At 38.7% G+C, this 16100-nt stretch overlaps 1 protein-coding gene across 3 annotated transcripts in view; it reads left to right on the top strand.

The window, feature by feature from the left end:
- The window catches only part of LMOD3 (leiomodin 3), a 59644-nt gene that overhangs the window by 27203 nt on the left and 16341 nt on the right, over nucleotides 1-16100 (top strand). The window contains exons 2-3 of one of the 3 annotated variants that reach the window (XM_008981996.5): nucleotides 15155-15265; nucleotides 15727-16040. In XM_008981996.5, coding sequence (XP_008980244.2) covers nucleotides 15750-16040 — 291 coding nt within the window. In that variant the 5' untranslated portion in view covers nucleotides 15155-15265; nucleotides 15727-15749. Of the gene's footprint in view, nucleotides 1-15043; nucleotides 15266-15568; nucleotides 15603-15726; nucleotides 16041-16100 lie in introns of those variants that run through there. The other 2 variants (XM_017965027.4, XM_002758557.6) reach the window with 2 other exon arrangements.

The following is a 16100-nucleotide window of genomic DNA, read 5'->3' as shown; positions in this document are numbered from 1 at the left end:
ACAATTGACTCATCTTTAGAAAAAGTAAAAGTGTAAAAAGTATTTTAAGATCATACCAGCTAAATGTGGTGGCTTATATCTGTAATTCTAGTCCTTCGGGAAACCAAGGCAGGAGGATCACTTGGGCCCAAGAGCTTGAGACCAGCCTGGGCAACATAGCAAGACCTCATCTCTACAAAAAATGAAAATAGCCAGGCATGTTGGTGCTTGGCTGTAGTTCCAGCTATTCAGGAGGCTGATGTAGGGGGATTGCTTCAGGCCAGGAGGTCAAGGATGAGGTGGGTTATGATTGTGCCCTTGCACTCCAGCCTGGGTGTCAGTGAGAACTTGCCTCAAAAAAAGGAAAAAAAAAAAATCCTTGCAGATGTTTTCTTGTGGGAAGAAAAAGATTATACCATAGGTCCAAGGAGCAAATATGAGTAGTTACACAATTTGGTTGTTGGATCTTCCCCAAAAAAGACAGCCACAGGTTTCTGCAAAGTGAGATTTGCCAAATCAAGAAGATTAGAAACAATCTTAAAAAAAAAAACTAATAGCATTTAAATAAAAAGGGCATGAAAAAAAAACAGGCACCATGTTAAGAATGTTTACCTATTACCTTGTGATTTCAATGTATTCATTTCTGCTTATCTATATTTTCTATTTTTCTATGATGAACATGTATGATATATACTTATAGCTAAGTTATTTTAAGGAGAGAATTAACTTGTTTCCAGTGACTATACTCTTCAGCCATTTCTTTGGAAAGGGGCCAAAGAGGAGGCTTGTTTGTACCTTAGTGAGACTTGATAAAATTCTTGAAACACTCCATATGGTTTCAGGTTACTCTTCTAAAGTTTCTGCAAGCTCTGGACTTTTCTCCAATGTCTTGAATGCTGCTTAAGTAACAGAATTGTGCTATCTAAATTTCTCCTTGCATTTCAATCAACTGAATTGCCTTTTGCCTTGTGTCCTCAAGTGTTCGGTATCACCAGTGTTGCAGTTCTTTTTTCCACTTGTCAATAGCCTATATATATTTTTGGAGCTTCACCTTTTGTTTTAAAATTTATTTATACATAGAGGCAAAATTTGCACTGAACAAAGTGCCCACATCTTAAGTGTAAAAACAGATTTTTGAGAAATGTATTCACTTATGTAACTAACACCTCAATAAGATGTAGCTACCACCCCAGAATGTTCCCTGATGCCAATTTCCCAGTCAATCCACACTCCGCATAAGCAACTACTCTTAATTTCTAACTTCATGGCTTCACTTTGCCTGATCTTTTTTTGCATAATCATGGCTCACTGCAGCCTCAGCTTCCTGGGTGTGAGCAATCCTCCTGCCTCAGCCTCCATATAGCTGGGACTGCAAGGCACACGCCATGCACCAGGCCAATTTTTCTGTTTTTTGTAGGGATGGAGTCTCTCTATGTTGCCTAGCCTGGTCTTGAACTCCCGGACTCCAGCCATTCTCCTGCCTCAACCTCACAAAGTGCTGGGATTTTAGGCGTGAACCATTGTGCCCAGCCTCACTTTGCCTACCCTTGATTTCACAGAAATGGAATCTTACTGCATGTATACTTTTGTGTCTAGCTTTTCTGACTCAACTTGTTTTTGTTTTTATAGCAAAAATCTGTTCTTATTGCTGAGTAGTCTTCCTTTGTATCCGTATAACATCGTTTATCCATTCTTCTGTTGATGGACTTAATGCCATCAATTTTTTTAAAAAATTACTTTTTTGTAAAATAATTCAGAAAAAATGACTAGAAAGATATATAATAACTGCTAGTAGTCATGTCCTGCAGCTCTTTCAATCTGATTATTTGTTTCATATATTTCTTTTTTTGTTTCATATATTTTTTATATGTTTTATTTGAAGGAATCATTTTAATTAAGCAAGAATGAAAAATACATTTCAGTTCATTTTTCTTCATCTATAATTTTCTATAAATAAAATTTCATGACTTGATTAAATCTATGGGAATTAGACTGTAAAAGAAATGAAAATTGATTATTTTTATTATTTTAATTTTAATTCTCTTTTTTATTTGTTTCATATATTTTTTAATATTTAACATCTTTTTATATTTTAAAAATTGCATTTACAAAACCCCACATAACATGGAATTTGCCATCTTAATCATTTTTAAATGCATATTTTAGTAGTATTAAGTACATTTAGAACTTTCTCATCTGGCGAAACTGAAACTCTGTCCCCATTAAATAACTCCTGATTCCCTCCTTGCCCAAGCTCTGGTAACCTCCATTCTGCTTCCTCTCTCTATGAATTTGACTACTCTGGGTCCCTCATATAAGTGAAATCATATAGTAGTTGTTTTTTTGTGACTGACTTATTTCACTTGATGTCCTCAAGCTGCATCCACGCTGTAGCATGTGACAGAATTTACTTTCAAGTCTGAATAATATTCCATTACATGTATGTAGCACATCTTTTGTTTCCTTTTATCTATAGACTTACATTTGGCTGGCTTCCACCTCTTGGTTATTGTGAATAATGTTCCTGTGAACGTAAGTGTGCATGTGTGAGACCCGCTTTCAATTCTTTCGGATGTATACCCAGCAGTGGAGTTGTTAGACCATGTGATAATTTAATTTTTAATTTTTTGAGAATTGCCATGCTGTTTTCCATAGTGGCTGCACTATTTTATATTCTAACAGTGCTCAACTTTTTTTTTTTTTGAGATGGAGTCTTACTCTATCTCCCAGGCTGGAGTGCAGTGGTGCGATATCAGCTCACTGCAACCTCCATCTCCCAGGTTCAAATGATTCTCCTGCCTCGGCCTCCTGCATAGCTAGGATTACAGGCACCTATCACCATGCTTGGCTAATTTTTGTATTTTTAGTAGAGACTGGGTTTTGTCATGTTGTCCAGGCTGGTCTCAAACTCCTGACCTCAAGTGATCCACTTGCCTTTGCCTCCCAAAGTGTTGGGATTACATGCATGAGCCACCATGCCCAGCCTCAAATAATTGTTTTAAATAAATCATATATTGCAGTTATAGTTGTACCCTTGATTCCCTCTTCCTTTGACTCTCCTCTTTCTCTGCCCAGGGAGGCCACTGTCCTGAACTTGGAGCTTCTCTTGCCCAGGCCTGTGTTTATATGACTCTACTGCTTTTTTTCATCTGTTATTGGGGATAAGCCATCCCCTATATCCCCAAAAAATCTGTTGTCACTCAGATTTTTGTTGTTCTGTAGATAATATCTTTTCTCTCTGGTAGTGTCTCTGAAATTCTCTAGGTTTACTACAAGTTGTATAAGTGTGGCTAGGTGCAAATTTTTTTAAACTGCAGTTGGTTTAAGATGTTTTCATTTTTATTTTGCTCAGTATTTGGAAAATACTTTAAGGACTTCAGTTCTGGAAAATTAGCAAGAATTTCTCTTTACGTATTGCTTCTTCAACATTGCCTCCACTCTCTTGTTCTGGAATTCTTACTTTAAACATGTGGGAGCCCAAGAGTCATTCTCTGTACCTCAATCAACCTTTCATCCTTTTGGTTCCCCTCTGCATTCTGGACATCTCAGTTCTGTGTTCCAATTCAAAATCTCACTCATTTTTCATTTGTTGCGTGGTTTATTTCAATGAACTATATTGTTTAATTCTAATATCTTAAATTTATTTTTTCATATTTACCTATTATCTATAATTATTAGATTAAAATGGTACTTTATCTTAACATATTAAAAATAACTAAAGTTCATCTAAGTCTATAAGTTGGTTTATTCTAAAGTGAAACAACATTCAAAATACTGATTTTTATTAATTACAGAGTTATTTCCCCACATAATTCAACTCCTTGACCCACCTACTTATTGTCATCTTCTTAAAATTTTTTTCTCTCTATTCTTAAGTTTTCCTTTAAAGAGAAGAAAATAAAGGAGCCTTCTAGCCCTCCTACCATGCTAATGCCAGTACAGAATGTCCTACATTTTAATAACAGAAAATGGTCTCCATGATGATATTACATGTATACCGACACACTCAAAATACAGTCGAAGGTTTCTCAGATCATAAAAGCCTATCAACATTAGCAAAATAGTCAAATGACTTGGGAATATTTAAGAAAAAAAATCACTGTTCCAGATTGGTATATATTCTGTCAGATTTTTTTCTGTGCTTATATACAACATACATGGATTATGTTTTTATGTTTTTAAAATTTTGTAACAAAATATGTCACTCAATAGCAAGCATTTTTCACTTAATAGATTATAGGCACCATTCCATAGCTCTATGTAAATTGTTAAACTAGGTTTTGTGCAACATTAGGTTATAGAAATAAAATTGTACCCTATTGTTAGGCATTTAGGCAGTTTTCAGCATTGTCCCATGAGCAATACTTTGAATACACTTTTAAATTCCTCAAGTTGAGAGGATCATTCAAAATAAAATATTTTACCTAAATATATTTCATTACTCTTGCTTTTAAGAAAATATGGTTTAAAATACACATAAAACAGGCCAGGTGCAGTGGCTCACGCCCGTAATTCCAGCACTCTGGGAGTCCCAGACAAGTGGAACACCTGAGGTCAGGAGTTTGTGACCAGCCTGGCCAACATGAAGAAACCCTGTCTCTACTAAAAATACAAAAATTAGCTGGGTGTGGTGGTGTGCACCTGTAATCTCAGCTACTCGGGAGGCTGAAGTAGGAGTATCTCTCGAACTCAGGAAGCGGAGGTTGCCGTGAGCCAAGATTGCGCCACTACACTCCAGCCTGGAAGACAGAGCAAGAGTCCATCTCAAAAAAAAAAGTGTGTGTGTGTGTGTGTGTGTGTGTGTGTGTGTATGTATATGTATATGTATATACACACACACATATATACACACACATAAAATTACCAAGTAATTTTTAAGAGTACAGTTTAGTGGATGACTTTAAGTACATTCACACTGTGGTGTAACCACACTGCCTTTTAAGCAAGTGTAAATTCCCATTAATTCCCCAACTTGATTGAAGAAATCAATTTGTGTGGTAAAAGGTGTCTTTTTTTTTTTTTTTTTTTTTTTAATATAGAGATGGGGTTTCTCCATGTTGGCCAGGCTGGTCTCGAACTCCTGACCTCAGGTGATCCGCCCACCTTGGCCTCCCAAAGTGCTTGGATTACAGGTGTGAGCCACCGCGCCTGGCCTTTTTTTTTTTTTTTTTTTTTTAAGTGTGGCAAGGATTTATTAGGAAGCTTATTAGTCACAGTGAATAAAAGCCATGAAAAGAGGAACTCAGATCTCCAAATTCTGGCACTGGACTTACAATACTAGTTAGAAGCTAATAAACATTAAGGATGTTATAAGGGGAATCTTAACTAAGTCTCAATCTTGCTGAACAGATTACCCACACACACAGAAATGATCCCCATGCTCTTCCCAGACTGCTTAGCTAGGCAGTGGAAAAGACCTTCTCCCCAGGCTTAAGCTATCACGCATCAGCAGGAGACTCCCACCCTTCTAGCTATAACAACAGGACACAGGTGCATGACAGACAACTCCAAGCTGGGAAACTTGATAAAAATGCTGAACAATGAGAGGGGAAAGGAGCAAGCAGGAACAAGTGTTTCTAGTTGGAGACCCTCCTGATGGCTACTACTAACACAATCCTGAGATATCAGAAAGCTTCCTACAGCCCACATTCAGGAAACCATAGATCTGCTAGTTTAAAAACATTTTTGTATCTTTGTCTTTGGTAAGGTGGACTCTTGTCAAAGTAGTTGGGAAATGCCTTATTTTTGAGGTATTCAAAAAGACTTGATGTTTGCCTGCAGTTTTTACTAATGTCATAGAAAAATATGAATGTGTTTGTATTAGTTCTCACACTACTATAATATAAAGAGCTACCTGAGACTAGGTAATTTATGAAGAAAAGAGGTTTAATTGACTCACAGTTTCCCAAGCTGTACAGGAAGCATGATTGGGAGGCCTCAGGAAACTCAGGGCAGAAGGTGAAGGGGTCGCAAGCACATCTTACCGTGGCAGAGAAGGTGGGGAGATGGGTGTGGGGGGAAGTGTCACGTACTTTCAAACCAGATCTCTGGAGAAGTCACTCACTATCACAAGAACTATAAGGGGTAGTTTGCCCCATTATTCAATCACCTTCCACTAGACCCCTCCTTAGACACGTGGAGATTACAATTCAAGATGAGATTTGGGTAGGGATACAGCCAAACCATATCAGGTTTGTTTTAAAAGATGCCAGAGAGTTAAAAGTTACAGTATTTTGTTCTGCAAATCTAATCAAACTAGCAACTATTTTTCACCTGTTTTAGTATATTGCTCATAGTCCAAGTTAGTAGGAAAATTAAAGCAGTTATCCTGAAATCAACTTAAAGATTATTTGCGGTTATTTTCTGTGCTTTAAAATGCAAGTGGCATTTATTTGTTCTGTGGAAATAAAAATGGTTTGATCAAAAAAATAAAAATCACTGGTAATTCCTCCAGCTGGAGTTGTAACATTTTAGAGTATTTCCTTCTAATTTTTTTCTATGTAAGCATATAATATATATATATATTGTTTTCTTTATTTCATTTGACTTAGATCAACATTCAGAAAATGTGCTCTAAGGAATATTAGTCATAATATATCCCACAGGAAAAAAGTTTTTGTGGTCATCAGTTCAAAAAAGGCTATTATATTTGGTTTAGAAATTGGTAACTCTCATTGGCATATTTAAGTCTTTTTGATTAAGTAAGCTCTCAGCTCCCTCTCCCCTCCCCTCCCCTCACCTCCCCTCCTCTCCTCTCTCCTCCCCTCCTCTCCTCTCCTCTTTCTCTCTCTTTTGTGACAGGGTCTCACTTTGTCACCCGGGCTGGCATGCAGTGGCTTGATCATAGCTCACTGCAACCCCAGTGATCACCAGCCTTAGGTGATCCTCCCACCTCAGCCTCCCAGGTAGCTGGGTCTACAGGCATGTGCGACCACACCTCTCTACAATTTTTTGTAGAGAGGGGGTTTTAACACGCTGTCAGAACTGGTCTCAGACTCCTGGGCTCAAGCAGTCTGCCTGCCTTGGCCTCCCAAAGTACTGGGAAGACAGGCGTGAGCCACCACACCCTGCCTCTCTAGCTTTCTTTAACCCAACATTCTCCAGACTGATGTGATCCAATAATAATATTTACAATGTCTCAACATTCTCAATAAGTATCTGATGACAGTAGCATTTCTGCTGCTGATTCTTCAAATTCTGCCAGTCTTCACCATTTTTATTTGTACCAACAAGAGCAATTGCTTTCCATGCTTTGTAATTCCAGCCTTTTAGGTATGTGACTGCCATGTCTGCTAAACTAAGGAAGCAATAGAGGACACTGATTAAGAGCCTTGACTTTTAGAGGCTGTCTTCAGTTCAAATGCCTATGCCTCCGTTTTAGTATCTATGAAAGAAGGTTAACAAAAGTATCCATCTTTCCACCGCGCCCAGTGGCTCATACCCATAATCTCATCAATTTCGGAGGCTGAAGTGGGTGGATCACCAGAGGTCAGGAATTTGAAACCAGCCTGGCCAATGTGGTGAATACCCATCTCTGCAAAAATACAAAAATTAGCTGGGCACGATGTGGGGGGTGCCTGTAATTCCAGCTACTTAGGAGGCTGAGGCAGGAGAATTGCTTGAATCTGGGAGGTGGAGGTTGCAGTGAGCCAGGATTGCACCATTGCACTCCAGCCTGGGTGATTGAGTGAGACTCTGTCTCGATTAAAAAAAAAAAAAGTATCCACCTTTTAAAGTTGTTGTGTGAAGAAATTGATATGTCATGTATAAAGCCCTTATCACAAGCTTAGCAATGTTAAGTGATCGATAAATGTTAGCAGTGTAACTGTAAAATTAGTAGTAGCAGCAGGAAGAATGTCATAATGATAATAATTGTAGCAGCAGCAGCAACAACGGTAGTTGTGGTAACAGTTGCAGCTGGTAACAGTTGCAGTTTCCGCAGTAGAGGTTGTAATAATAATAGGTGTACCAGTATTGGCGGTGATTATAGCAGTAATGGTATTAGCAGTACTATTTAGTATAACAGCTATATAAGCATCACTAAAGCAACATCCTCACATCTTTCAGAAATATATAGAATTGATCTACCTTTGAAACTTAACCAAATAAAACCAACTTAAGAATTTTGAGATGGCTTACAAAACAATTAAGGTAAAATAATACATATCCTCTTGTAATTCAAGCTACTCTGGGGTCTGGTGAACGCAAGGCAGGCTGGGTGTCTTAACTTTAGAGAAGCACTGGCCTCATACATTTCAGAGCCCATCCTGAGGCCCTGCAGTCATGGGTCAGGGAAATTTGAGGAGAGAGCTAGGCATTTATATCACACTCACAAAATCTTCAGGCAATTTGCAGCCAGTGGGCAGAACCTTGGTGATCCAGTTGGAATGCACAAGAGAATAGCATGCCACAAACAGGACAGAACTGATTTATTTAGTGACATTTGGAAACCATTTATAGTTGTGTCAATTTATAGCCAGGGTTTGAAGCTGAGGAAGAGGTGGGATGGCTTATCCACAGCCTTCGCATCCTGAATGAATGTAGAATGGAAAAATAAATGGATACAAGAAAGAAGTGCTTCCTCTTATTATCAGAACTTTTCATAAATGTATTAACCTTTACACATTTTTGTGCATATATGTGCTGTTTTTGAGTAAAATGGAAAAGTCATTCATTTTTCAGTCATGAACAAATATTTGTTAGATATCAGGTACTTTCTAGGCAGAAAAGAGTGACACAATTCACTTGCGAAAATATAATAATGTTTATTAAGAGTTTACCATGAATTGTCACTTAGGTTCTGTTTTTTCAAAAATTCTATAAAGTAGATATGTTTATTATCTTATATTTACAGATGAAGTAACCGAGAAGGGAGAAGTTGACTTGTCCCAAAGGGCACAGTTAGGACATGGCAGAGAGAGCTGGTATCTGAAACCAGACATCCTGAATCTGAAGCTATGTTTAACCAACTGAATTAAACTGCTTTTCCACTATTCACACAGAGCCAATGAGGCACAGGAGGGAGAAGGAACTTCCTAGTCTTCCCAGTCAATGGCACAACCAGGATTTGGATACAGTCTGACTCCCAAGTCTTGTCTTTGAAGCATCTTGCTTTACTGACTTCAAGTTATTACTTCAGGTTTTCAGATATGAAGACCAAATGAAGCAGATTTCAGATGTTTTGAAATGTCCACCATTTTGCAGAGTTTGGATATTTCTGTGGTTAAAAAATTAAAGAGATTAGCTGCAAAAAAATTATATCACTAAAAAAGTATGCTAAGTGCCACTGATGCCATGACGAACAATCTTGTTTTCACAGAGTTACAGTCCCTAGGGGAAATATTGGTCAGTGAAATGGCAAGGACAACACCATGGGGATAAGTGCCCAACTCTAGGCAAGGACATCAGAAGAACACCTAGCTCAGTTTTAAAGGTCAAGAAGGACCTCCTAGAGGAGGGAACTTCAGGATTGGAAGATGCTGCACAAAACTTGGACATAACAGGGAGTTTCATCCCTTGGGGTCCTCAAGTTGGTTGTGTTTGAAATAGAAAACATGAGATAGGGACTGAGAAACACAATTCAGAAAGGAAGCAGCATCTAGAGGCACATCAGGAAATTCGGATTCATCCTTAGGCTGTAGAAAATCATTGAAGGGACTTAGGTGGGAGAGTATATTAGGAATCCTTCAAGCTGCAAATCACAAAAAATTCTAATTCAACTTGAGCAAAAAATGAGGAAATCTGTAGGCTAGTACAACAGAAGAGACAGCTGTTTTTTCAAAATACAGAAGAGTATTCAGGGCAGGTGTGGTGGCTCATGCTTACAATTCTAGCACTTCGGGAGGTTGAGGCAGACAGATTGCTTGAGCTCAGGAGTTCGAGACCAGTCCAGGCAACACGGCAAAAGCACGTCTCTTAAAAAAAACAAAAACAAAAACACACACAGAATAAAGGCTTGTGCCTGTAGACTGAGCTACCTGGGGGTATAAGGAAGAAGGATCACTTGAGTCCAGGAGTTCAAGGCTGCAGTGAGCCATGTTTGTGCCACTGCACTCCAGCCTGGGTGACAAAGTGAAATGCTGTCTAAAAAAAGTATTCAGTGGAAACTCCCTCCTAAACCTGTCTTCTAGCCCCCCACTTCCCCTCCCCACTCCAGGTAGCCACACTTTAAGAATATATGTATTCTTGTGTATCCTGCCCTGCCAGGACGTTTTTATGCTTTATGTATATATATGCTAGAAAAATATATTTTTCTATACAAATGTACATTATTACTATGAACTAATGTCAATCTTTCACCAGAGATCAGTTATGTATGCAACTATTTTTTCTAGTTTATTTTAAAATATTGTGTTAGAATTTCTCAGTTGTAGAATTAGCCAGAAATTATTATTTGGCATAGGCTTTTTCTCTATCATTAAAATTTGGTATACTCCTTGCCAGGGGTAGGTGTGTGAAGCAGGGTGTATAGAGACGTGAGAAAATACTGTAATTATTGAAGATCAGAGCTGTAGAAAGAAACATCGGAATTTCCTCAGCACACGTATAAGCCTTATTTGTGTTTGACAAAACAAAATGCTCAGGGCCTCTGAGATCATCTAAACACTGAAATGGGCTTGCGTGTTAAGAATTATCAGGAGACTGGGGTCTTCACTGATTCTCCTGAAGTTATTCTTGCCTGTTCGCTAACTCCAGTCCATTTTCCAGCCAGCAGCCAACGTGATCTTTTAGAAAAGTAAATCACCTCTTACTCCTGTGCTTAAAACCCTCCAATAGTTTCCAGTGATACTTAGAATGAAATCCAACTCATTCCAGGTCATAAAGACTTACCTGATCTAGCCCTTGCCTATGTCCCTGTCCTCACGTCCTCCTTGTACAACAGAGTTCAGTCATGTGTTGGGTCACCGCCAACAGCAGCCCAAGATCTTGCCTGTCTAAAGGACTGCACTTTGTTTCCTCTGCGTAGATTGCTGTTCCCTCCCTTTCTATGGTTCATTTCATCCATTAGGTGTTACCTCCTCAGAGAGGCTTTTCCTGACTTTCCTAACCAAGGTAGGTCTCCCTGTGATCCTCTGAAATGCAGTGTTCGTCTCCTTTCACAGCATTTGATGCAGCCAGCAATTATTTATTTGTTTACATCACTGGAAAGTGACTTTATCTTGACCATTCTTGTAGTCCTAGTGCCTAGCACAGCGTGTGGCACAACCAGGTACTTGGCAAATACTGCATAATAAATGAATGAGTGCAGTGTGTCTTAAGCTTGCTGAGCCTGATCTGTAAAATGAGTGGCTTGTAGTAGCTCTGTGATTCTCACACTTACTCATCAGAATCACCTGGAGAGTTTTCAACACCACCAACAACAAAAAAATACAGATTCTTGGGTCCAGTCCTGCATTGCTTCTGGGTGGGGTCCAAAGAGACAGTATACTTAATAACTTCCCCTGAAGAATCTGATTCAAAGCCAGATAATCTGTAACGCCCTATCTGGCTCTAATATTCCATCAATTATCCTACAGCTAGCTACATTCTTTTGGATATTATAGCTGGATTCTGATGTTAGAAGCTGTTGAGGTGGCAGCAGTGGAACATCATTAAGAGAAAGCACAACTAAATCTTCTCTGTGTCAAATGAGGCTAATTATACCAGCAAAATCCTCCCTGTCAGCATATGGATAAAATGCACAGTAGAAGCAGCTGGGAGAGATTTACCCACTTCCTACGCTCATTCAGCAAGACGCAAGTCAGATGAAGGAGCGCTCCTTACAGAAATTCCTAAATCAGCTTGATCATCAAAAGCATTTCATCACATTAAAACGAATGGAATTCATCAGAAAGGAATTTGAATCTAAAAGCTTACAAGCCACCCTTCAGATAATTTTCTTGGGGGAGCTTCATATTTATACGCAAATGGTGGTTTTCTATTTTCTTTATACACAATTCCATCTAAAAGTCTCTCAGTTTCCTTCTGTAAAAGCAACAAGATTTTTGAAAGCTCTTTTGTTTATTGGCATTAATATAATTTCTATTATGAAAATGGTTTTTAAAATGTACATGTAAATGTACTGCATTATGTAAACATACTGTATTTTGTTGCCTTTGTTTTTCTTTAAATGTTTCTGCAGTTATCTATGAGTTATAAGAATAATACTATTTAACATTTATGGATGGTTTACTCTGCCATGTACCATCCTACTATATCTATATCTATAGATACAAATATAAATAAAACCTCATTTAATTTTCTCAGTAATTGCATATGGTAGACACTATTATCAGATATGGGCTAAGTTGCTCAGTATCACATAAGTTACTCAGGAATGGAGCTGACGCTGAAATCCGGGCGGACTGACTCCACAGCCCCCTCTTTTATATTTAGCTGTGTATTTCCCAAAGTATGAGTTATTTAAGGTTGAGGAATGTTGAGTTAAAAAAAATTGGTTTCTCTAGTGCAGGATTTCTCAGTTTCTCAAAGCTAATTGTGCTTTACAAATATCTAAAACACAAATGCAGAATATAACATTTCCCAAGCCTCCGTGAACAAAACTCTTTTTTTTGGGTGAGGGAGGGACTGAGTCTCCTTAGATCATTGTTTGGCAAAGAAATCTATGAAATAATGGTCCACAATTCAGTGATCTACAAAGTGGTCTATCTCCCTGCCCACAGAGGCTGAACTCTTCCCCTTTTATGGGGACTAAAAGACCCGCCAGGGCGTGGTGGCTCACACCTGTAATCCCATCACTTTGGGAGTCCAAGGTGGCAGATCACCTGAGATCAGGGGTTCAAGACCAGACTGATCAACATGGCAAAACCCCATCTCTACTAAAAATACAGAAATTAGCCAGGTGTGGTGTGCATGCCTGCAGTCTCAACCACTGGGGAGGCTGAGGCACAAGAATCACTTGAACCCAGGAGGCGGAGGTTGCAGTGAGCCATGATCACACCACTGCACTCTAGCCTGGGTGATGAAGCTGAGACTTGGTCTCAAAAAAAAAAAAAAAAGATTTGTTAGGGGAGAGGCCAGGGATAAGTTACCAGTACATACCTGTGTTCTTTGAAAATTCTCATTCAAGCAAATTGGAAATACCTTCCTGGGGCATTAATTACATATGAAAAGCCTTTCAGCCTGGGAGTGCTCAAGATAAAACACTGGGGTAGGAAGAAAATATTGGGACTTCCATTTCAAACTCACATTTGACTTGATTTTTTTCTTTTTCACAAATCTTAACAAAATATCCTTGGACAGATACAGAAGAAACCAAAACCCTTGGATACTTTTGGAGAAAGGAATGGGTTCTCTCAAGTTTCAAAGTTACATATATATGAAATATTGGAATGGTAACATTTATATTTGTTTGGTTTGAGATGGAGTCTTGCTGTGCCACCCAGGGTGGAGCACAGTGTAACCTCTGCCTCCCAGATTCAAGTGATTGTCTGCCTCAGCCTTGTGAGTAGCTGGGATTACAGGTGCCTGCCACCATGCCTGGCTAATTTTTGTATTTTTAGTAGAGATGGGGTTTTGCTATATTGGCCAGGCTGGTCTTGAACTCCTGACCTCAGATGATCCACCTGCTTCAGCCTTCCAAAGTGCCGGAATTACAGGCGTGAGCCACTATGCCCCGCCAACATGTATATTATTTGTAAATATTTAATATACATAGATTGGAGATGCATTCTAGTAGGTTGGTACAAAAGTAATTGTGGTTTTTGCTCTTACTTTTAACCTATACATGTGAAAAACATTTAATTTTTTCATATTCTTTGACCCAGCAATTTCACTTTTTAGAATTTATTCAATTTAAGAAAATAAATTTGTGTGTATATAACTATTTAGCTATAGGTATATTTATTAAAGAATTATTTGTGCTTATGAGAATTGAAAACATTCTAAATATCTGACAATTGAGGATTGGTTATATAAATTATATATAAAGATGTGTGTGTGTGTGTGTGTGTGTGTGTGTGTGTGTATATATATATATATATATGCACATCTATATAAAGAATCCTAACAGAGAGCAGTCAAAAATCATTTAGTAGTAGAATACATAGTTGCCTAGAAAAAAAGAATCTTGAATTTGTCAGTCAAAGAAACAGACGAAAAAAATAATAAGGGTTTGTAGGCCTGAAAGAAAGGACTAGAATGAAAAATCAAAATGTTAATAGTGGTGGCTTCACAGTGAGGTAAGGCAAAAATTTTATTCTCAGTCTTCCTATGTTGTCCTAATTCTTGTACAATGAATATATATTTCTGAATAAGAATATATTCATGGGCCAGGCATGGTGGTTCATGCCTGAAATCCTGGCACTTTGGGAAGCTGAGACAGGCAGATTGCTTGAACTCAAGAATTCGAGACCAGCCTGAGCAACATGGTAAAACCCTGTCTCTGCAAAAAATACAAAAATTAGCTGGGTGTAGTGGTGCATGCCTGTGGTCCCAGCTACTCAGGAGGCTTGAGACTGGGAAGCAGAAGTTGCAGTGAGCTGAGATGATACCACTGCATTCCAGCCTCTGTGACAGACACACACACACACACACACACACACACACACACACACACACACATATATAGTTGATAAAACATATATTCTGTACCCTTTGTCATACAAATAATAGCATTCAATACACACTATTTCGTACCTTGCTATATTGTATAACCTTGTACACATGTTATTTCGCCCATGTAGGAGTATATCTGGAGGATACATTTATCAAAGTGGAATTGCTGGGTCAAAGGAAATGGACATTTGTAATGTGGATAAATGATGCAGGCTGGAGTGCAGTGGCGTGATCTCGGCTCACTGCAACCTCAGCCTCCCAGGTTCAAGTAATTCTCCTGCCTCAGCTTCCCGAGTAGCTGGGACTACATGCCCAGCTAAGAAAAAAAAATTTCTTATGGTTTCTTCTAGTACATTAGTAGTGTAGGTTTCTCTTTTGACATTTCACTTTAGATCCATTTTCATTGATCTTGGGTTAATGGATACTTAATAAGAAAAACAAATGATTTAAAATAGTAAACTCCTCACTCATAGTGGAAATTCAAGTGCTGGTTGTCCCCATCTGTTAGATCACAGGATCTAGATGCAAATAGGACGTCTTGCAAAGGTTCAGCTTACACAGAGGATGAATGACATAGCAAGACCTCTGCTTTGCTGTGCACCACTTTATTTGCTTTCAGAGTCACCTTGTAGTGAAGAGGCAGACCCTAAGAGCTTGATTTCTACATTCAAGTGAATTTTTCGCTTCAAAGGAACTCAGGTTTCTGGTCGGATTTCCCTTCTGAAATATTGTAAGTTGTTTTAATATTTAAATAAAAACAAGTGGGACCCCCCTGGAGTATTGGGGCATGTAGGTATGAGCTGCATTAATTTGTGTATAGCAGTATAACAGCATATACAAAGAGAATTAATTTTATTCCTGCAGAGATTCTGTAGTCTCTGTTAGTCTCTGGTGAACACAGCAGCTGTACTGAAATGTCAGATGGATTTGCACAGCTGACTCAAGTTGCCAAAAAGAGAGCAGCGTAGTAGTTCCATAAATTGACCCCATCCAGCCAAGCCCTACTTAATATAGATCCAGCAAGAGCTTAGCTGTGATCACTCCTAGCTGCTCAACAAACCACTGAGGTTCGTGTGGGGGCAGGGGAAATCTCAAGGCTGTGTTGACTTGGGACACTTGTGGACTGGGGGACCTTCTTAAGACTTTTTTTTCTTTCTTTTAAAAAAATCATCTTTGATTATTCTTTTCTAGTAAAAAAAAATTCAGAAAAAATAATGTCAGGGCACAGGAATTCAGATCAAGAAGAACTTCTCGATGAGGAGATTAATGAAGATGAAATCTTGGCCAACTTGTCTGCTGAAGAACTGAAAGAACTTCAGTCGGAAATGGAAGTCATGGCCCCTGACCCCAGCCTTCCTGTGGGAATGATTCAGAAAGATCAAACTGACAAGCCACCGACAGGAAATTTCGATCATAAATCTCTTGTTGATTATATGTATTGGGAAAAGGCATCCAGGCGCATGTTGGAAGATGAACGAGTTCCTGTCACCTTTGTGAAATCCGAGGTAACCAGAGATTTGTGTACAACAGAGAAATGGCTGCCTGGGATGGGCTGTTAGGTGTCC

This window comes from Callithrix jacchus, chromosome 15, assembly GCF_049354715.1.
Source record: "Callithrix jacchus isolate 240 chromosome 15, calJac240_pri, whole genome shotgun sequence".
Lineage (NCBI taxonomy): Eukaryota > Metazoa > Chordata > Mammalia > Primates > Cebidae > Callithrix > Callithrix jacchus.
The sequence above is the reverse complement of the archived record's forward strand: the minus strand, read 5'-3'. Positions and strand labels throughout refer to the sequence as shown.